Raw genomic sequence first — 23,097 nt, forward strand, 5'->3', positions numbered from 1 at the left:
TTTCAGAATAGCCTGCATTTTCATCCTCTCATCTGCTCCCAAGCATTCATGAATCCACAGCCCTCAGAATCATATGTCTTTAAGCAGAGGGAGAATTGGATCTAGTTATTTGCAGAAGTTAACCACAGTAGAAACTTTCAGTTGAGTATCCATCAACACGGTGTAATAGTCTCTTCATTCCCTTTTGTTGTAGACATTTCTAGCTGGAATTCAAAGTTTGGAGTACTGGAAAATTTGGATAGGATCTCACTCATTTACTAATTAAGTACCCTTCCTGTTGCTCCATTTTGTGAAAAATTACATCAATGGTTTAAACAGTGAATTCGAGTTAGAAAATTCCAGAAATACTGATCCTGGTCCAAAGACGACCACATTATTTTCTGGATAAAAAGCAGTCCATTGTCTTCTCCATACCTTTGGAAATGGTTCTTCTGTTTGTTTCACTTCTGTAAGGTAGCTAAATTAGAAAACACTGTGGCCACTGCTGACTCTATGGCCTCCACTGGAACCATGCTGTCCCTAGCTCATTCCTGTCCTCTCATAGCTTTACTCTCTACCTTTCTTCAAGTAAACTCCTAGATCCTCTCTATCACTCGTGTGACATCTCTAAGTCTCTCTCATTCAGAAAACCCAATCTGTTCTTCCCCACAGCATCCTAATTTGAGAGCACCAGGAAATTTTCTTGCTTAGCATTCAAGTCAGAAGCATTGTTCAGCGTGGTTGTGTTATTATGGATTAATGTTTCTCTTTCTCCTCAGCCTCGTGGACAACTTCCACAAAAAATGGGAGAAGCTTTCCATTGTCATCACCACTCTACCCCCAAAATGTTCCTAGGGTCTGATACATAGTTGACATAAAAAAAAATATGGAGTGATACAGATAAGTGTAGTCCTTACCCTTCATCAAGCAAACTTCTCTTTTGAACAGATGGAGACAATTATAGGAAACCACAACCAATCATAATGCAAAGTTGTGGAATCCAATCCCAGTGTGTACATTTAGAAGACACACCCATACCTAAGGCTTGGGGAACATTGTAGAAGAGAGGGTAGAAAGATTATAAGAGCCAAGTATCAAGGAATTTGAGGTGAGACTGTGTCTGCTACTAATGACAAAAGCTAAACTCATTAAGTCTCACCATCGTGACTGCCTAAACATGAGACGAGCAAAGAAAAGGGCACTATATACATGCCAAAGTGAATGAGGAAAAACGTAGAAGACCTCAACTTCAGCACACTAGAGAAAATAAACCAAGGAATGCTGAGAGTAGGTGAAATGATCTTCCTCAAGGAAGAGCATACCACTTGGTTATCCAGTACCAATGTTAAATTTTGAAAACAAACATAGAGATAACAAATATATAGACTAGCTTACTGTGCAAGGGGCAAGTCTGGTAAGAAATCCTTCCTGACCTGATAGTAATATTATAAATCCTATAAAGATTGAAGTCATTAAGCCAAATATTACTTTAATTAAATTAAACCTCCTTTAATAAATGGGGTTGTGTTAAATTTCACATTTGTTGGGAATTATCACAATGAAAACAGGCACAAAAATATTAAGGACTACTCCAGTAAATTGTAATAAGAAACTTGAAAAAATAGATTTGAGGGGCGGGGAAAAAATAGATTTGATATGAGAAGGGAATTAAGAGAGATGCTAAACAGAAGAGGCCCATCGTGTTTTTTAAAAGGAACAGTAATATCGGGTAAGCACATATATCTGAAATAAAGCAGGAGTTAAGGCCCACTCCAGGCACTGTTTCCAAGAGAAGCCTTCAGTGTGTATTGGGGCTTCTGTCTCTTTGCTTTATTGGTACTGCAGGGGCTCTGGGCTCATGCTGACATTTCTTTTTCTCGCAGAACAAAATAATATTATATTATCTTGCTGAGTGTAATGCTCTCTGTTACTTTCCTATCTGCATTATCCATCTCTTTAGATGAATTCATAAAAAGGCTATTTTCGAGACAGAGTTCAACCTTACATTTTGAATTCGAAAACCTCTTTTATCAATGAAGAACAGAGGCCCAGAATAATGAAACTAATTCATTTCAAACAGACAATTCTTTTATGTTGTATATAGTTGCAGAAGACTATGTCAAAAAGTAACCAAAAAAAAGTATTATCATTTTCAACAAGGAGAACAGTTTTTTTTTTTTTCCAGGATCTCCTTCTGCTGGGTCATACGTTATGATGATCCAGTTTTTACTGTTCCACCTAGGAAGTGACCATTACATTTTTTATCCAAATGAAGGTGTACTGGAATAGCAGTCAGTAAGTATCCTGAAACAACAGGTCTAAAGGAGTATTGTGAGCAAGTCAGGATAAATGGTCACATTATCACTGTATCAAAATATACAGGAAAATATTTTCATGGATGCTGAGTAACCAGTGCTTTACAGCTGTTTCTCAAGGGTGGGACTTGGTAGAATTGTACTTTCTCAGGTACATGGGTACCATTTTTCCCATGCTCCTTCATAGCTCCTGCCGTATGGTATAGACTGTGTTCATTTCTAACCTAAATTTTTAACAGTCAGACATACTCAGAGAAGTTGATCAATCTAAGAACTAGGCATGAATTTGTCACAAAAATTAATAATCCCAGCCGGGCGGTGGTGGCGCACGCCTTTAATCCCAGCACTTGGGAGGCAGAGGCAGGCGTATCTCTGTGAGTTCAAGACCAGCCTGGTCTACAAGAGCTAGTTCCAGGACAGGCTCCAAAACCACAGAGAAACCCTGTCTTCGAAAACCAAAAAAAAAAAAAAAAAAAATTAATAATCCCTATATTTGGAACATGTAATATGTGGTGTGTAGCCTTTGCGATGTTCTGGCATGGACAGATGTTATTTGTAAACTATCTGATGACTACATACAATGTGTATTCATTAGTCCCTGTTCTAAATGGTGATGCCAGAGGTTTCTAGCCTGCCTGGTCCTGCAGCCATTCAGTCGCAAAGAAACACACAGAGGTCTACATTAATTATAAACTGGGTGACCTATTAGGTCAGGCTTCTTATTAACTAATTCTAGCATTTTAAATTAGCCCATTATTCTTGACTATGTTAGCCACATGGCATTTTCATCTTGCTTTCTCTGTGCTTGGCTTCCTCTGTGTCAACTGCAGAAAGAGTTTTTCCTTTTCTCAGAATTCTCCTGTTCTTGTCACCCCATCTATACTTTTTTCCTGGCTACTGGCCAATCGGTGTTTTATTAAAATACAAGTGACAAAACTTTACAAAGTATAAGGCCATTGTCCCAATCCCCCCCATTTTCAAAGCAAGAACTCTGACTATAATCTCCCTTGTTTAGCTTTCTTTCTGACCATTATTCATAACAACTTGTAACCAACACTCTAAACAAAGAAAAGCATCCATAATTCATTTTTTGGGAATGTGGGTGTAGTTTTCTAGGCTACTTCCTGCTGATTGGGGGTGCTGATAATCTTATGGGAACCTAAATAAGATTGAAGATTATGGTCAAATTCTGACTGGAAAATTCTGTGAGGCTTCATCATCTCAGCCAGCAGTCTTGAGGCTGTTCTAGATGTAGAACTCAGACATCTGGGCCATCTGCTCCTATTGGAGATTTCTCAGGGAGTCTTCCTTGATCAAATCTTATTTTTCTTAATCCAGGATTAATCCACAGACTCTCACTTCCTGTGGAAATAAAGGAAAACCTGTTCTTCAGAGCAACATATTTTTTACTTAAATTTTGAAGTCCAGGCATTTTCAAAATACATAGGTCCGATTAATCCAACAGCATTTATAATCAAATGTCTTTTAACACCTGTTGTTCCTTCCTCAGCCATCAAACAATTCAAAGACAACACAATAACATAGAGTGTCCAGACTCTCTATGTATTTTCCATCTCTACATGGCTTTATTTTAAACTCTATTTTTTTCTTTTTAGTTTTTTTTTTTTTTTTTTTTTGAGAATAGGCTTCTCTGTGTATCTTTGGCTGTCCTGGCACTTACTCTGTAGACCAGGTTGTCCTTGAAATCATAAATACCAAGATACCATGATGTCCCATGCCATTGCTTTACCTTTGGGACTTTTAGGAATTCAAAGTAGAAAGCAAGTAGGATTTCCTCAGATTCACAAAGTCAAAGTGTGTCTGGAATCATGTCTCTTAAGAGGTTGATGGGTACAGCCACTGAACCATCCCTCAAGTACAGTGACCTAAACCAAACAAATGGACTGGCACATTTTCTCATAAGGACCTGCTGATTGAGTTCCAAACTAAACAGAATAGAATCAGAATATGTCTGCCTTGTTTTTCTTGTCTTCTTGAAACTGATGCTCTCAAGCAAAGAAGCAGTCATTGAAATTACCTCATGCATGTGACCATAATAAGAACAACTCAACTTCCTTATTTTCTGTTATTTCCCCACTGAGATCTAAGTCTGGATACATATACTTAAAAAACTAAGTGAGATACCCTTCTCATTATATGAGGGCTGGGTGACTTTTCAATAATAAACCAGGAGTCTCTGGTTTCACTCCAGCTAGAGTACTTGTTCCTATTCTTCCTTGAACAGTAGTGCAGTTATTCTTGGACAGTTCCCCTTTGATGATCAGATGTACATGCAAAGTGCAGCCTCCATCCCGGAGATTTATTTTATTTCCTATGTCAAATGCAACTCCCAACTCTCACACTGCAAAACAGAGTTTGAATTTTAAAATTTCTTCTTTTTGCAAATGTAGCAGAATTAAATACAGTTAGGAAATTAAATAAATAGCACAATGAATGAATTTACTTTAATAGTCAGTTTGGCAAAATTTAATATACAAACTTAAGAGCCTAACTACATTATTAGTGATGATTGAGTTATAACATATAAAACTAAGAAAACATATAAAAATTGAAAAACTGACGTAACTTGAATATGACTAAACAAGCTGAAAATCTTGCCTTGATTGTTGCTTATTCATTAGAGTATCTGAATGTAGCACCTTATACATCACAGCCTAGGAAGATGCAAAAGCAAACACATTAAGATTTTGCTTAGTATGATCTTGCAGTCAAGGAATAGGTAAAGCCCAATAATTTAAATACATATATGACAACATAAACCTACAGTCCTACCATATAGTCATGCTACAGGCACAAGCATGAATGAGGAAACTGACAACTTAAATGTAAGCAGAGCTTATCCAAGCAAAAGCGAAAAGAAACATTAGTTAAAGTCTGGGAAATTAATTTATTGATTAATGGGTAGAATTCAGTGACAAGAGTCTAAGTACATGGTGATTTGAAAGATGTGTTAAGTGGTAGTTACAAGCACCAGGTTCTTAGTGATTGCAAGAGCCTCTTTGTCTTTGAAGTAATCATCCAATAATATCAGACCAAGGGGGGTAGCATGTAATGGCCACACACACACACACACACATTTTTATATACAGATTCATCGGTAACTAACACTACTGTTATGCTATTCATGTAAAGATAAGAAATACATACATGACATTAGAGTTATTTTCTTACTTAAGATGGATTGCTCACTCTAAAACCGTCCACAAAGGACTTAGCAACATGTTTAACCAGCATTTCCTGAGACATTTGTCTTGCCTCACTCCTTAACATATGGAATCTAGGGAGAAATTCTTCAGTAAGAATAGAAGGTCAAGTTTTGTGTTTTTACTTAGAGAAGAAAGCAGTCTACGTGTTCTCCTATCTCTGTATTGATTTATGCTTCTGCATTGGGAACCACCTTAAGGCAGAGCTGCTCACTTTATGTCAATAGTCCCAGCATCTGTCACAACTCCACAGTCTTGATGAACCATGGTTTATCCTGTTGGAGTGACCTGGGCCAGAGTTAAAGTGAATAAAGAAGGAACTCCTTGCTCTTCCTTACTACTTGTAATGCAACTTCATATTTGGAAATAAACTAAAAAGTACATAAAATTGATGATTTCATTTATCTCAAATGGTCACTCTCTATTATCATATTTTACAGGCTCTTTCATTTAGACTTTGATAAATACCCTGCACCCCAGATGATTTTTGCATCCCTGTCTGTTGAATATAATGAATCAGTTCCATCAAAGTCTCTTTAAGTAGCAGTGCTTGAAATTACAAACATTAAACTGTTTTAAAAGTGCCTTATCATGTATGTATGTGGTTAAACTTTTCTGACACAGGCTTAAAGACTCAGACATTCTTAGAATAAAAAAAATGAATGACACTTACAATAAGTTTTTTAATTGATTTTTTTATTGAGTTCTACATTTTTCTCTGCTCCCCTCTCTGCCTCTCCCCCCACTTCAAACCTCTCCCAAGGAGATCTTGTCTTTTTCTACTTCCCATGTAGATTAAATCTATGTAAGTCTCTCTTGGTGTCCTCATTGTTGTCTAAGTTCTCTGGGATTGTGATTTGTGGGCTGGTTTTCTTTGCTTTATGTTTAAAAACCATTTATGAGTCATTACAGGTGATACTTTTCTTTCTGTGTCTGGGTTATCTCATGCAAAATGACGTTTTCTAGCTCCGTTCATTTTCCTGCAAAATTCAAGCTGTTGTTACTTTTTTCTGCTGTGTAGTACTCCATTGTGTAAAGTACCACATTTTCCTTATCCATTCTTAAACTGAGATAACGATGGATGAGTGCATTTATATACTTGCATCATAAAACATTTTCTTTGATGTCTAAATAGATGGCCTCATTTAATTGTCACACATGTATGTCCACAGATAGCATGCTGTGTCACAGGACAGGCTTGCAACAGGAAGGCTGCCTTGCATGTCCTAAAGTCATACACTAACAAAATTACATTCTTGGAGGAAGTAAGAACTTTTTTCTGTATGTCGAGTAATTTGTTCATTTATTGAACTAATACAATTGAAAAGCTAATTTATAATTGAAATAGAAGTTGACCAAAGAACTCTCAGAATATTGCCCTTTGAGTCCTATGCCATGATAATAAAATCCTTTTGATGAAAATTAGACTTAAGTCAATGTATTTGAAATAGTAACTGCATAAATCATTGGATGAAGTTTCTTCATAGACTATCAAACATACCGTCAAATATAGAGTTCCTACTATCTACATGATTATGCTCATAGTTTATTCAGTGATAAAATTATTAGAGAGTGGGTAAAACACACATAGTTATATTCTCACTCTTCATTCATTGATAAAAGTTACACTTCTTAACCTTTTGATAGTCTTAGAGAAAGAGGTCTCTTTGTCTCTCTGTCTCTCTCTCATATTTACTTAAATTTTCTTTTTCTTTATATCACATAAAATGATTAATATGTATTTCATTGATATTTTAGTGACATGTAAGAGAGACCCAAAATAGTTTTATTTCTAAATTTAGAAGACCTTAGATAATATGAAAATTACATTTTCAATCATAAAACTACAGAATAAACCAAACTAAAAGAAGCATAAACCAAATTATTCCACTTAAAAATACCCTGTTTATGTTAAGGTCAAAATGTACACAACTATTCTATTATCTTGTCAAAATAGTAGTCACATTGGGTGTACTTCTGGTACTAAGCAGAAGGGTGGTGAGGGAAACTACAGGGATGGGGTAAATATGTTTCTAGTTTTAGAACCTGGTCACTTTGAATGGGTTATTTATGAATAGTTTTTTAATGATCATTTGTTTTGTGTGTATATTTACTTTTCAATGTATGATTAAGTCATACATTTATAAACAATGTATGATTAAATGTAAAAATTAATGAACAAAGAATAAAAAGCACTCAAATTCCCTTACCTTAATCCAATAGTATCTAAAGGGTTTCACACACTTTATTTGCATTGCCTGGAGCCCATTCAGCTACAGAGCCAGGATTGAACTTAGGCATGTAATATTCTGGCCCCATATATTGTGGGGATCCACTCTTTTTCTTTTGTTTTCAACCTTGAGCTGTGATGCAGCCTGCTGCCTTAAAGTCTGCCCACCTTCCTTGGAGAACTAACACTACTCCCCTATTGCAGGCGAACTGTGTGAGGAAAAACTGGACTTCTGTGCCCAGGACCTGAACCCCTGCCAGCATGACTCCAAGTGCATTCTGACACCAAAAGGATTCAAGTAAGTCTGAGGCCACTAGGGGCTCACGGTGAGGTGGAGGTTGCATGGGGGGTTTCATTGAGGAACCTGTCTCCTCCACCATCCTTAGCTGCATACTTTTGCTGAAGATTAGAAATGGGTCACATATACCTAGTGCTTGTGACAGGCCTGCAAATATTCCTGTGCATCATGGAATATTAACACACTGGAAAAAAAAACAGGGAAACTTTTGGTTCCCCACAATGTCTAGGAAGCCCTTTATGAAGTGAAACAACCATTAAATCAGTTTCATTATACTTATGTAAAGGCCAGTCTAATCAAGTTTCTAACATACACCAGGTAAACTTACTTTAAAATTGAGAGACTGATTCTGATGTACCTGAGAAGTCTATGTTTTAGAACAGTCAACTGACTATCTAGGCTGGAAAAAACACTGTGACACTGTGGCCAGGTTACTCCGGACATTCCTAGCCTGTGTCTGTTATCGTTCTGAAATTATTAACCTTGACTTTGAGATCTAAGGCTTCCCATTCCCACTTCATAGAGAGCTCTCCCAAGTGATCTAAAAAATTTATCAAAATCACTTCCCCCCTAGCAATATTTCTGAAATATGCGTGGTAGCAAATCAGATGATACTTTTGCTGCAACCTTAATATATATTAAGGAGCTATCAGGAATTTTAGAGTTGGCAGTAACTTAAACATCATCCAGACTAAATTCTTCATATTTGAAGTATTTTTAATTCATTAATTAATTTTACCCAGCCTGATTACACCTCCCCTTCTCTCCCCTCAGTCCTGCCCAGCAACGTCCCCTCCCACCCACCCAAAACCCCTCCTTTCTCTTCAGAAAAGGGCAGGCCTCCCATGTATATCAGCCAGCCATGGCATATTACGTTGTGGTAAGACTGAGGAGATGGCTTACAACCAAAAATATAAATTCTTTGTTTTAAACATAAGGAAATATTAGCCCAGAGAAGTCAGGTAGCTGTGCAAAGACCACATGCTAGCTTATTGGTTGAACTGAGACTTGATACTTTGCAGATATGTGATTTGTGGAAACCATATTCCTACTAACAGGTTTTCTGGTTTACTGGTAACACAGTTGGCGTGGGATCAGGATAGACTGGATTTGGGGGATGATGCAGCTATGCTTAGGAGTTAAGCCATGCTTGCATAAGACAAGTGGCAAAGTTGGCTTCTACTCTATCAGCCAGTGTTGCTGCAGTATCTACTGTCAAAGGTTAAACTGAATTAACGAATTTTAGAATTTTCTTTTGACAGTATTGTCAGTTAATTTGATTTAAAATCAAAATTTTTAGAATACATAGAGTTTAGGCATACAGATTATATTCACTACTAAGAAGGAAAGGCTGTAGATCTCAGTCCATCTTTCATTGCTTCAATTTACAATTCTAGACCAAAACTAAAATTCTTGTTAATTTTATTTTATTTTATGCACAATACTACATTGCATTTTATTCTACAAAACTCTGGAGGTAATTTGCTTTAATTCCCAATGGCTTTGATCTGCCCACAGTTAAGGTCAGCAGGTCAAAACTGTATCACTTATGTGGATCAAGGCCCACCACTTTGCAGAGGGTTAACAAGGATGGTTTCCTGGGACTGCGCATCTGATAAACAGATTTCACAGGACTTTGTGTAGTTCTACACAAGTTATTAGCGAGACTTAATGGAAACAATCTTAAACGAGGAGAGCTTGTCTTAAGCAAAGGACTGGGTCTTAATTAAGCATTTTCTATTACTAGCAATTAGGTTGCATACTCTCCAGAGTTTGCCTTGCTGGAGTCTGGAAGGACAGATTTGAAAGCCCACGGCTTTCAGCGGTCAGTAATTCACGAGCTCATTTTATAGCTGTATGTAGTTGAGCTGAAACCAGGTTAAGGCGGAGTGTGTGCTATTACTCCCATCTTATAAATAATTGCACACTGTGGGAAATATCGTTGCAGAAAGAAAATGGTCGTGAAAACTGAACAAGGGGAAGCCAGTAGAGATAATCTTTACTGAGAATTGTTTGGACAAGTTGTAATGTTACTTCAATTTCATTTTCTTATTACTAAGCTAATGGAGCTGGTTTTACTTTTCATCCTTTATTATACATTTCATAAATCTCCTGAATTGCTTGGAGATATTTTTAGAGCATGATATGCCATGAGCAGTATTTTGAAGAATACGTCTTTCTTAGTTAGCATTTATAGTCATAACAGTATAGTTTATATTCTATATATCCTCCCTCTCTCCTCCTCATATAATAGAATTGAAGTGATGGACTTTGTTCATAATAGAAGATTTAGGGAATTCTTATTTAAATGTTTCTTCCCACTTTAAAACAAGGGAAAGACAGAATAATCCGCCATGATATAGCTGCTAGTTCTGAAGGGCTTAAAAGATAGTGTTTGGGGGGAAAAGAGGGTATAAAATATCTCCTAGACAGCTATTGTGTTAAATGTGTGGTTCTCTTATCTTTTACTTTGATTTCTTTTCTCAGATAAATAATTCAGAGCATTTCAAAGCGTGCCTTCTTTTTTTTTAATGCTCAGCACTTCAGTGGCGCTGCCCACATTAACATTGATGGAAGTTCCCTTCCAAGACCCGTCCATCTATTTGAAAATGTGTATGACCACTTAGGGTCCATTTAGTGTCAGACTTGCTGTTTGCTTCACTTTATGGTGATGTAGTGTTAAAGCCAACCAGTTTAGGTGCCAGCACGCTTACGCAGTGAGCTCATCTTGTTCCTAAGGCACGCATGCCATCTGAATGCCTCTCTAAGAAGAACTGTTCTCCCATTTGTTTTAATGCATCCACTCTCAGTCAAGCACCTGAGTTTGCATCTTTAGGCAATACCCTTGGCACTGTGTAATGCCACATTCAATCAGGAATATTTTTAAACTATCTTCATTCACTTAAACACTGAATTTTTTATAGAATACTGTGCTATTAGTATAGAATACATATAAAGACTTTTCTAGAATTATCAAGACTCGTAGTTAAAAATATGATAATTGTTTTTTGAGCATGAAGATAGCTAAACAATATGCTAATGACTTTATACATGGCATTAAATATTACATAATATTTAACATGCTTGTAGAGTAGATTATAATGCCATGATATAAATAAGAAAGGGATGCTTAAACTACATGCCTTAGTTTTACAAAAATGTTGTTTTGCAGCATGTGAAATAAGTCTGATATAGGAAGACAGATGATGCAAGATGTTGCTTCTATTTGGAATTTTAACAGTTAAACTCTTAGAATCAGAGTGTAGTGGTAGTTGCCATGATTTCGGTGTAATGGAAATGGACAGATGTTAGGTCCTGGTATTAAGATTCTATAGGGAGGAGATGAGTGAGTTCTGAGACCTAACTAATGTAGGAATAGTGACTAGAGTAAACTGCATCATGCATTTCCAAAGAGATAAGATTAAAGTAAAATAAAAAGTTAAAGGTAACGGGCGGGGGAGTGTTAGTTTCTTCTGTTGATGTCACAAAATGGCCTGACAAAAACTACTTGGAGGAGAAGGCATTTGCCCTGGCTCCGAACTCAATGTACAGTCCTTCATGGCCAGGTGGTTAGGGTGACAGGAGCAGGATACAGCTGGACAGATCTCATCAGCAATGAGAAAGCAGACAGAAGGAAAATATAGACACCTGTTCAACTCTCTCTGTCTCTCTGGCTCTCTCTCTCTCTCTCTCTCTCTCTCTCTCTCTCTCTCTCTCTCTCTCTCTCTCCCTATAAAGTCAGAGATCCCAGGCAGGAAATGGCAGCACCCACCAGGACTGGGTCTTCGTGTCTTACCTCTGTGATCTGGATCATTCTTACAAGAATGCCCAGAGACCTGTCTCCCACATGACCCCTGTGTCAAGCAGACAGTGCTAACCACCACAGTGAAGTGATGGATATTTAATTACTTTGATTATAGGTATCATTGCCCAACGTGTACATATATTAAAACATCCTGTGATGAATATTGAAAGACACAGTTTCATTAAGCAAGAAAATATAAGTGTTGACTTGTTAGATTAAAAAAAAATACACACTTAACAGTGAAGCCAGAATGGAATGTGAGTTGTGTATAACTACAAAGCCCAAATTCTGGGGAGGGAGAGGGGGGAACATGGTTTTCTGTCGTGTGTGTGTGTACATAACAAAGAAATGAATCCTCCTTTAAACTCAAAGGAAACACACTCATGGAAATATCATTATTTAAATTGATCAAATCACAAGAGGAAATAAAAACCCTGGTACAATTAGCTTCTTTTTGTTTTGATTTATGTTGCCCCAATCATCAAGGAATTAATGGCCGTTCCTCTGACAGATAGTAAGAAACCCAAGCTTCACAGTCTGGCCTGGACTGTTTTGTAGATATCTATTAGTTACATTTTTATGTTAAGTTGGCGCCATTTTATCCAGATGAAATGCCACTGTTTTCTGTGATCTTTTGACTAAGTCAAAAGTTTGAAACTTTATCTCCTTGCCGAAATAGGTGTGACTGCACTCCAGGGTACATTGGTGAGCACTGCGACATTGACTTTGATGACTGCCAAGATAACAAGTGTAAAAATGGTGCTCACTGCACGGATGCAGTAAATGGTTACACATGCGTCTGTCCTGAAGGCTACAGGTGAGGACGTGATGGCACATTTGGATTTACGGGGACATTTCTAGGGCTCTAGCACATCTAACCTAATCGAATTTGCCTTTCTGTTTCCCAGTGGCTTGTTCTGTGAGTTCTCTCCACCCATGGTCCTCCCTCGCACCAGCCCCTGTGATAATTTTGATTGTCAGAACGGAGCTCAGTGCATCATCAGGATCAATGAGCCAATATGCCAATGCTTGCCTGGCTACCTGGGGGAGAAGTGTGAAAAATTGGTCAGTGTGAATTTTGTAAACAAAGAGTCCTATCTCCAGATTCCTTCCACCAAGGTCCGGCCTCAGACGAACATTACACTTCAGGTGAGTGGTCCTCTCCAAGGAGCTCAACTGATTGGGGGTCACATTTACCCGACTGACGCAGGGGAGAAAACCTTCCCCCTGTGAAAAGCTTCAGAATTTTTCCTTTCAAGAGGCAGTATGTTCATTCACTAAAGGGTGAGGAGTGGGGAGGGGGGTCATCAAAATTGCCACGATATTTTATATTTTAAGTGAAGTTGTGCCCATTAACTTTTAGGGCTCTGCCCTTAATCTCTGCACATGGGAAACTTGCTGCTGAGAAGCACACAGCTGAGACACAGCATCTTGACTTGAGCATCACCTGTAACTCTCCACCCAGAGCCTTGAGGAACAGGCATGAAATTAACAGACATTTTTATGTCTTGCTACCAAGACAATTACTAATTACCATTAAGCAAATCTCTCCTACCCCTAATCTGTGAATTGCACTAGCTTAGGGATAATATATGTACAGTATTTTGGACAAATTGGGCTACATTCTTGCTTAATAAGTAAATGAGATTATTTAGTATATTTTAAATTTAAAGGACTTTGACCAACTTCCGGCAGACTTTCCTCTCCTTTTTTTTAATTTATATTTTTGGCCATGACACTGATAGTAGGTGCAGGGCTTCTGAAATTATGAGGCAAGAACCCTGGGAGGGAGGCAGGTTTCTTTCAAGTATCACTCTTCACACCCCAACTTCTAGTGCTTGCCACGTTGAATAATTATGTCAAGTTCACTGGAGTTGGTACTTTTAATTTCTAACTTACACTTAAATACTTCAAAAGCCCCCAAACAAATTTCGAAAGTAATGTAATAGCACATGTAGCCTATTCCTCTCTATATGATGTGAGCGTAAATAACTTGGTATGGGTTTCGAGAATCCATTTTGCTTAATATAGTCACATTTAGTACATGCCAATAATAAAGCTTAGAGTAGGTGTAAAACAAAACAAAATAAAACTACAGACATATAAAAATGCCCAATAAAGACAATTCTCACATGACATCTAACAGGTTTCCTTAAATAGTTGTTACTGTTTTTCTTATTTGCGGGGGGGGGGGGATTTATTTACAACAGAACAATTCACAGACATGTTACCTTTAAGCAGTAATTTCAACAGCACTATTTTCTCATAGCCACCAGACAAACCGTAGTGAAAAGCCCTCACTCGCTTATTTGCCTGTTTCTTTGGATGAGTGCATTTGGTTGACTGTGCATCCTAACATCAGGGCTACCTCCTACTAGATTGCCACAGATGAAGACAGCGGCATCCTCCTGTATAAAGGTGACAAAGACCACATTGCTGTGGAACTCTATCGAGGGCGAGTTCGAGCCAGCTATGACACCGGCTCTCACCCGGCTTCGGCCATTTACAGGTGAAGATCTCTCAATTACTGGTAAAGGTGAAAAAGCTTATTCAATCAAGAACTGCTGCTCTTCTACAATCCTATAATGAGAAGGGATGGGAATATTTTGGTGATAGCAGGTGGCTTAGTTCTTTATGAACTTCTATAGCAGGATACTGGAGATGGAGTAACAAAAATATCGGAATTTTTTTTATAATTTACAAACTAGAAAATCCAGAATAAGGATAACCACATCTTGTAATGAAGAGCTTTTGCGTGGTAGCATCTTCTCATAGAATGCAAAAAATGGCAACAAAAAAATATGCCAAAGATGGGGGAGGGCAGAGGGCTGATCTTTGCCTTCCTCGGTGACCCACTCAAGCTAACTAACCCTCTCCCTGAAGCTTCAGGCTTTACCCAAGGGAGGGTAGAGCCCTTATGACCTAATTACCTTGTAATAGTTACCTCATAGCTCCCTTGCCCTTCAACACTGTGGCGTTGAAGTTTAGATATATTATGCATGGATGTAATGATATATTCAAGCTATTGTGTAGCATAAATATAAAAACTCGGAGACAGATATTGAGGTTCAAGTTGAGAGATCAGAGAAGCAAAGCAAACAACCGCAAGACTAATCTTCAGACTTTCAGTCTGAAGTGAATTCCTGTCTCATCTGGCCTTATATTCCTCTCTCGTGCTGGTAATAAAGATGTACACCACCGCTGCCCAGACTCTATGGCTAACGAGTGAGGCTGCTGGTATTAAAGGTGTGTGCCACCACTGCCTTGCCTAAGCGGCTGACTAGCGTGGCTGACTTTGTGCTCTGATCTTCAGGAAAGCTTTATTTGTTAGATCATAAACAAAGTATCCAATAATCCTTGACCATGCATCAGACATTACTTCACATGTGAAAAGTACAGTAGAAATCACCTTTAGATCAGGCTTCATAATCTAAAGCGTAGTTTTCCCAGGAAGGTAACTGAAATGAATTAAGCAAGTCGATTGTAGGGAAAGACTAGGCTCTCATGCTTACATTTTTTTTAAAAGTCTGGCTTTGTGAGTATATGAGACAAAGAGCTCTGAGGTAGGCAGTGTAATATAAGTGATTGTGATGACAGGGAAATCAAATCAAATCTCTCTCAGTTCTCTTTGATGCTGTCATGTAAAATATTGTTCCAAGTCTGTCGTTCGTTTATTTTCTCACTATGGTTTTTTTTTTTCTTTCCTTTAAATGTTGATTCATGTTGTTGTTTCAAGACAAGGTTTTTCTATTTAGTCCTGTTTGTCCTGGAGTTCTCTCTGTGGATCAGACTGGACTCTAACTAAGAGATCTACCTGTCTCTGCCTCCTGAGTGCTGGGATTAAAAGCCTGTGTCACCATGCCTAAATTGATTCACATTTATGGCACCATATTTATTAACAAAACACATCTGTAGATTAAAAACACTTGACTGCAAGTGATTGGGTGTTTATTCTGACATAACATGTAGTAAGTTGTTTCAATCTGATTGGTGTTATCTGTGCATATACAAATGTGCTTCAAAAGCCTCCATAAGCTTATTGGCTCCTTCATAAATGATTCTGGTAGAGTAGATACTAATTGAAGCCATGAGTAGAATTTGATCAGCTCTGATGGTGGTGGGCTAGTCCACTTGGAACTATTTTATTTAGAGCATGGAACTATATACATAATTATTGGTTTTCAAATGGAATACAATGGCTGTTTTGCCCCCAAATGTTGATGAATTACTGCCAACATTTTATGTATCTTTAAACTTTAAATTATATAGTGTTTCATCCCATAAAAAGATTTCATAATGTGATTCGTTTTATTTTATTTATTTGCTCTTTCATGACAATGAAGCAGTATAGAGCTCTTCCAAACCATAGTAAAGATTCTTGTGTTGGCATACTAAAGCTAGTTTTCACATAAAATATACCAAAATATTTCTAGATAAGTTGAAGGAGTCCAAGTGATTTGACCCAGATAAAAATTTACTGGAAAGGGCATTTTGTGTTTCTTTGATTCTATGTTCATTGCCATTTTTTGCCTCAATTAAAAATAGCTTGTGTCCTGTGACAGCTATGAAAAGAATACTATGTTGCTCTTCACTCTCCATTTAAAACTAAAAGCTCATGTTTCTTTTTTAAAAATTATATAATAAGAACATGTATTATCAGGTATTGGCACACCAGTTATATTTAATTTCTGTTTCTTAAATTAAAACACACAGTTTGAAAAGGCAATTACTTCATTTTATAGTTTAAAAAGGCAAGCAACAATTGCCTACAGTTCAGGTTAATATTAATTTAAAATGTTTGAAAGTTAAGAAAATTAATAATATTCTAAGGACGAAAAGGTAAAAAGTCAGAGAGGAAAGAAAAATATGGTGAAACAGTGGCAAGAAATTGAGATTATCAATGTATAATACTTAATTTAAAATAAAAACTGGAGGTAGACTGTAGTGGCATGCACCTTTAATCCCAGAACTTGGCAAGCAGAGACAGGTGAATCCCTGTGAGTTCAAGGCCAGCCTGGTCTACCTTGGGAGTTCCAGGATAACCAGAACTATATAATAATAGAGACACCTTGTATGAAAAAATTTAAAATAAGAAGTGCGAACGGTGTCAGAGGAGATTAAAGGGATGCAAGCACTCATATTCCAGGTGGAAGATGATTTCTGCATCGATGCCACCACACATTATTTTGAGTTTTGGACCAACTGAATGTCATCAGCACTCAAACGAAATCATGAAATAATAGAGAAAGGACTATGCTCAGGGACTGTGGGTTAAACATACCATCACTGTCTAGTTTTCACCTAAGTATGCAGATAATAAATACTAGTGCTTTCCTGTGGGAATATGTGGGAAAGCAAAATAAGCAAACTAGCTAGACAATATAAATTAATAAATAATAATAATGGCATCACTAATTTAAAATTCCCAAAAATTTCATTTTAAGTTTGTTTTAAGTTTCTTCAGTACAAAGCCAAGTGTCCATCACGTTCTTTATTCACAAGCTGGCTCCGTGGCATCTGGGGTGGGATTGGTTTGTGTCTAATCCTCTCTTTCATTCTGTGTACACTGTGCAGTTAAATACTGCTCTGATTTTCTGGCTTATCTCCAAGAGTCACAAAATGGTACAGCCTTTGTGCTTGTTCCCCCTTTTCTAGAAGTCGTGAGAGAAAGGCCCCACTTCCACTTTGCTTTAGTAAAAACCCGTCAATAGCAGCCAGCCAGCTCTTGTGAGTTACTTAATATTCAGTTAAATTAAATGTTCAAATCATATTCCTTATCAACTCTCTAGAACATTATTGAGAGTATATAAATTTGTGTTGCATTAAAGGACATAATTAAGTGTTCTTATTTTGAATAACTGTTCTTGTTTGTGTTTGGTTTCCTTGCTTGTGATTTATGTTATGTAAATTTCCCTTTGCTGAGCAACATTTTTTTTCTACATTATGCATTGCTGTTGAGGAAATTGCATATGGAAATTAACTTTTTTACATTAAGTACACTTTATCATTTGATTGATCCCTTCTCAATTTTGATTAAAGTGAAGTTTATTTGGGGATATTAGAGAAAATCACATATCTGGTTATTTTTCCTATAGGATTATTCTTAGAGATGTCGGTTATTAGTTCAAATAAATTAGCAGAACGATAATGGTTTCGTAGGGTCAGATATACATTGATATATTTTACTTCGAAGGAATTTTTTCTCATCTAGATAGAAAGAACATTGTTTTTAATAAAACATGACTTTTTCTTTGATTAAACAAAGCTCATTTTTTTCTAAGAAAATAACAGCATTGTAAACGCCATCAGCTGCTATTTATAAATTAGAAGGGCTTCAAATAGGCGCACTGGCTGCCTCTCCAGAGGATTGCCAGCATCCACAGTAGGGAAACAGAGTCACCGAGCCTCCAGCTCTAGGCCTTTTGTGCCTCTGACCTCTGCAGAAACCTACTCTCACTAGCATACACCCACACGCAGACATATACACATAATTTGTAAAAAATAAAAAATAAAGTTTTAGAAAATTGAGAGAGTAGCTAACATACCTATGGATGTTGATGAAACAGAAGATGTAATTTGTTTTTCTTTTTGCTGTTTCGGTACTAATAAAGTAGCTTGTCTTATCAACTTACTTCTTATATCATCACAGAAGACTGTGGCCTTTTAAAGAAATGTATAGATTTCCAGCACCAGAAATACAGGCAGTAAGGGAAAAGGGGAAAATGCTGGGGGCCCCCTCATGCCTTTCTGATTCTGGGGTCTCCAGAGTGTGAAATATTTTATGTCTTATGAACTCCCAGGCAATGCTGTCCTCCACTGAGTAGACTTTTTTTTTTTTTTTTTTTTTTTTTTTTTTTTCGAGACAGGGTTTCTCTGTGTCTTTGGAGCCTGTCCTGGAACTAGCTCTGTAGACCAGGCTGGTCTCGAACTCACAGAGATCCGCCTGTCTCCGCCTCCCGAGTGCTGGGATTAAAGGCGTGTGCCACCATTGCCCGGCCTGAGTAGACATTAATAACAACTTTAGCTGTGTTTTTGAGAGCTCCTGACTTAACTCCCTTCCCATGTCTAAAATGTGTGATCACAGGCTTGATGTTGTCTTGATATCAGCCATGTCCATGACATTTCTATCGCAGGAGTCATCAAACGCTATGCATACAGGCTTTCTCTCCCCCAGAGGCTGGTTGCTTTGCCTTACAAACTATAGGGAACTGATCTACAACAAACAAATATGAAGTAAGCGGTGTAACAAATGATGGAACGCAGGTTCTGGCCACATGTCTGCTTTGTGAGTTTGGATAATGGCACTCAGAGGGACTCGATATTAATGCCATGACCGAATGAGTAACAACTCTTCTTACCTACTGCTAGAGTCCTGTATCCTTGTATGAATTTTGTCAACAGATATTTAAATCTTTTAAGGCAAAACAACTGGAGCCCACTGTCACAAAAATAGGATGGAAGGAAGGAAGGAAGGAAGGAAGGAAGGAAGGAAGGAAGGAAGGAAGGAAGGAAGGAAGGAAGGAGATAAGGAAGGAAGAAAGGAGAAAAGGAAAGAAGGTAGGAGGAAGGAAGGGAGAGAAAAAAGAACGAACAAAAGAGGGGAGACAGGGGAAGAAATAAAAGGAGGAAGGAAGGAGGGAGGGAAGGAAGGAAGGAAGGAAGGAAGGAAGGAAAAGGATTTTAAAATTTTCATCCTTATTAAATTGTTGAAATACAAGCTAGTAGTTTGCACAGATATATAACCCCATTGTTAATAACTTCTGCTGGTAGAAAGATGAAAGAGAATGATGAGCATTTTAGAGTTTCAGTTTTCTCTTAAATTCCAAATTTTTAAGCTGTTTTTACGTAGTGAACCACACGGTTGGAAAATTGCATGGTTTTCTTATAGCTATTTTCAGTGCAGAAGTTCAAATAAACAAAATCTAGGGTAATAGATGAAAGCAGTGAACCTGAATTACATATTAATGGTACTAAATAAAATTTATGCACTCAGTTGGATGGGGCATGGTTAAGTGGTTCAGTGGCTACTTTTTGTGGGTCCTCGTATATGTATCATTCCCGCGGGGAGTGGAGAAAGGAAGTTTATCAATATTATCATAACCCCAGAGGGCACCGTGAACCTCAGCGGGACCTGGAGGGAGGTGACTGTGATGGACTGTAAAATCAATGGCATCTCAGTCAGTCTTATCGTGGAAGTGCCTATAATGCTTTTACTTTAAAAGAGCATACAAGTAAAGCGTTCTTAAATAGCCCAGCGCCTCCCCTTACTAGACAAGATAGCATGAAACACCAATTTAAGTTTGGAATATTTTTCAGTCAGACATAATCATTTGATGTCCTGTGGTACCATATTCTTTCAACAAAGACACTAAAGTCATTAGTTTTATAAACCTTTTAAAAGGTCAAGATCAGGCCTCACTTCTTTTTAGAATTATAAAAATAGAATTCTCTTCAGTAGTTACTGTTATCAGGCTTTCATCAGTTTAGACAGATATACTGTTGGGTGAGAGGAAAATCTCACCGTGAATCTTACTCATATTTGCAAAATAGGATCCAGGCCCAATGTGCAAGCATACTTGATATGCATTTGTATAACCTTCAGGCCCTCGTCGTGAGATTGCTCAATCTTAATCTTTTTCCAATTCAGTGATTTTTATTAGATGTACCAAGTTGCACAATCCTCATGAATTTACTTAAAATGTAACAACCCTGAGTTATTTGGAAAATCTGGGAATAGCAGGTTAACAGATATTACAAGCTTGTTATGGGTAAAGTAATTTTCATTAAAAAAAAAAGGTGTCACATAATAATTAAAAACACAGAGACACAAAGCAGGCATCCTGGTTTCAGATCTGTTCAGCCACCAGCTAGTGTGTCACCTTTGGTGACATGATGTTCAGCTCTTATGAGGCCTCAGAGAACTATTATGTGTGTGTAATGTTTGTAAATGGTACTTCACTCATAGTGCCAAATAATTTTTACCCTTATTATTTACATTTCTCCACTGAAGGAGAAATGATCCCAAGTTCCCAAGGACACTCATTCCATTAGAAGTAGGACAAGCTAAGCAACCTATACCTCTCAACATTATCCTGAGTAATAATGTTTCTTATTAAAATACATCTATGAAAAGCCATCTCTAAATATGCCAGAAGCCTGTTGGTTATAACTATTGCCTAATAATATAACGAATAGCAATTCCTGATACCTTTAATATGTCTCCCTTTTATTTATATAGCTTGTTTATTGAGTGTCTAAAATTTATCATATATTCCCATGAATATTTGAAAATATATAGAAACAAATAACATATGACCCTTACTTTAGAGTAGCTTACAATTTAGCTTGCATTAAAGATGTAAAACTTGAAAACAAATGAAACGTAGAACAAACAATAAAATGATTGGTAAGTAAATTGAGTTCCTGATGAAATGACCTACCTCTTGCTTCCCAGCTGGAACACTGCATTAAGGAGCAGAAAATGTTAAAGGTCTTGAGCCACTCAATTTTACTGCACCAAACACCTTCATTAGCAATGACATGTCTGGATTGATTGTCTAAAATCAATATGTGAGCAAGAGCTTATTCCTCAGTAGATGTAAGCCTTTTCTTCTCAATTTTAAAAAGGTAAAAAAGGTGACTCTGTATTAATATTTATAATCTAATTGAGGCCAATGTTTATAGAAGATCCATATAAAACCACTTCAAGTTGCATATGCTCTCAGGGGGAGCATCCATTGGATATGACCTTCACTCTGTGTACCTACTAACTTTGTTACGTTTATCTATACTTTAGTACTTTAGTTTGTAACTTGTGGTACACTGAATAAGATATACCTCAAAGAAGTTACGTTTTTGTTGATTTTTGGCACTTACTTGCAAGTGACATATTAAAATGAACTAAATCAAATTTTTGCTTAGGATTTGAGAATATATTGTATGATGTTGCTGATGAACATATTGAGACTAAGACCTGACATTTAACTTGTTATGCGGTGCATGCTTTTAAAATGACTTCTTGAAGCAAAACTAACTGTGAAATGGGGAAATATTTATTTATAGAATTAGCCAGAGAGAACTAAAGTGTGTTGCCGTAAAATAATTTATGAAATATTTAATAACTTCTCAAACATTTAATAAAACAAAAGCAGAACTCCAATCCAAATTTATCTCAGTTTAACCAAGTGCCTACAGTAAAACTCAATAAATCTTTTTGGAAGAGGGTCATTTTCTTAATTACTTTTATCATTTGAAATTAAAATATAATTATCAAAAGCTCCAGTTCTAGGGAATTCAATGCCTTCTTCTGACCTCTGCATATATTAGGAAGATGTGTGCACAGATTTACACATGGGAAAAATAAGCATATACATAAAATAATAAATCTTTAAAGGGTGTAGAAGGATAAAATGACATCATTTGCTTCCTTTCTTTTCCTGTCTCTAGCCCCTCCCATGTAGTATTTCTTTCTCTCTTCCACACTCCTGTTTTCTATATTTCTTTATAGTTGATACATTTTTCACTCCTAAATATGTAAGTACAACATGCACAATGTGTAAATGTAGGTACATTTCTTGTATGTACATGATTTCAGACTAACAAGGTGGTGTGGGATAACCAATTGCAAAGGTCTTTGCTAGGGAAGGTTATTGCTCCTGGTCTCAGCATTTTTTAGTTGCCTACAGGTCTTTATACAAGGCTATGGCCCTGTAAAATTTTCTTATTCTAATTAGCATGTCTATTTGTATAGTACTATCATTTCTAAGTTAATACTCTTTCTTTTCCTCCTCTGCAATGCTCCCAAGTCTTACGTGTAGTGTTGTAGATAGATCGGTTTGCTGGGTACTGCAGCATGAATTCTTTGCATTTGGATGAGTTATAGTTTTTGTAATAGCCTATCAGTTGCCAAGAGAAAAGTATGTGGTGAGAGGTGGAAGCTACATTTATCTGTGTGTGTAAGAATAGGTATTTAGAATGTAGTTAGGGATTGTGCTGGTATGGGAAAGTGGTAGATGTAGATTCTCCTGTTGGGTCTAAGATGCCATGAGACCTGGGTAGTTTGCTAGATTTCCAATACTGGGCATTATTTCCCTCTTGTTTGGGGGACCTCAAGTTCAATTAGAGAGCTGTTGAAGATACCACAAAGATACACACGCTCCACTGTTTCATTCATGCTGGTTGTTGCTACAGTTCATAGGCATTAGATTCTCTAGGTCCTGTGTCCAAAACACATGAAGGAAGAAGCT

The 23,097-nt window shown here is 37.2% G+C and overlaps 1 protein-coding gene across 2 annotated transcripts in view; it reads left to right on the top strand.

Annotated features, from left to right (window-relative positions):
- Slit2 (slit guidance ligand 2) overlaps positions 1–23,097 on the top strand; it is a 330,345-nt gene that overhangs the window by 293,493 nt on the left and 13,755 nt on the right. For both annotated transcript variants that reach the window (XM_050150144.1, XM_050150145.1), the window contains 4 exons: positions 7,953–8,046; positions 12,531–12,668; positions 12,760–13,000; positions 14,230–14,360. In XM_050150144.1, coding sequence (XP_050006101.1) covers positions 7,953–8,046; positions 12,531–12,668; positions 12,760–13,000; positions 14,230–14,360 — 604 coding nt within the window. The remainder of the gene's footprint in view (positions 1–7,952; positions 8,047–12,530; positions 12,669–12,759; positions 13,001–14,229; positions 14,361–23,097) is intronic.

Source organism: Alexandromys fortis, unplaced genomic scaffold (genome assembly GCF_014885135.2).
Source record: "Alexandromys fortis isolate MF-2015 unplaced genomic scaffold, M_Fortis_MF-2015_v1.1 scaffold_0, whole genome shotgun sequence".
Lineage (NCBI taxonomy): Eukaryota > Metazoa > Chordata > Mammalia > Rodentia > Cricetidae > Alexandromys > Alexandromys fortis.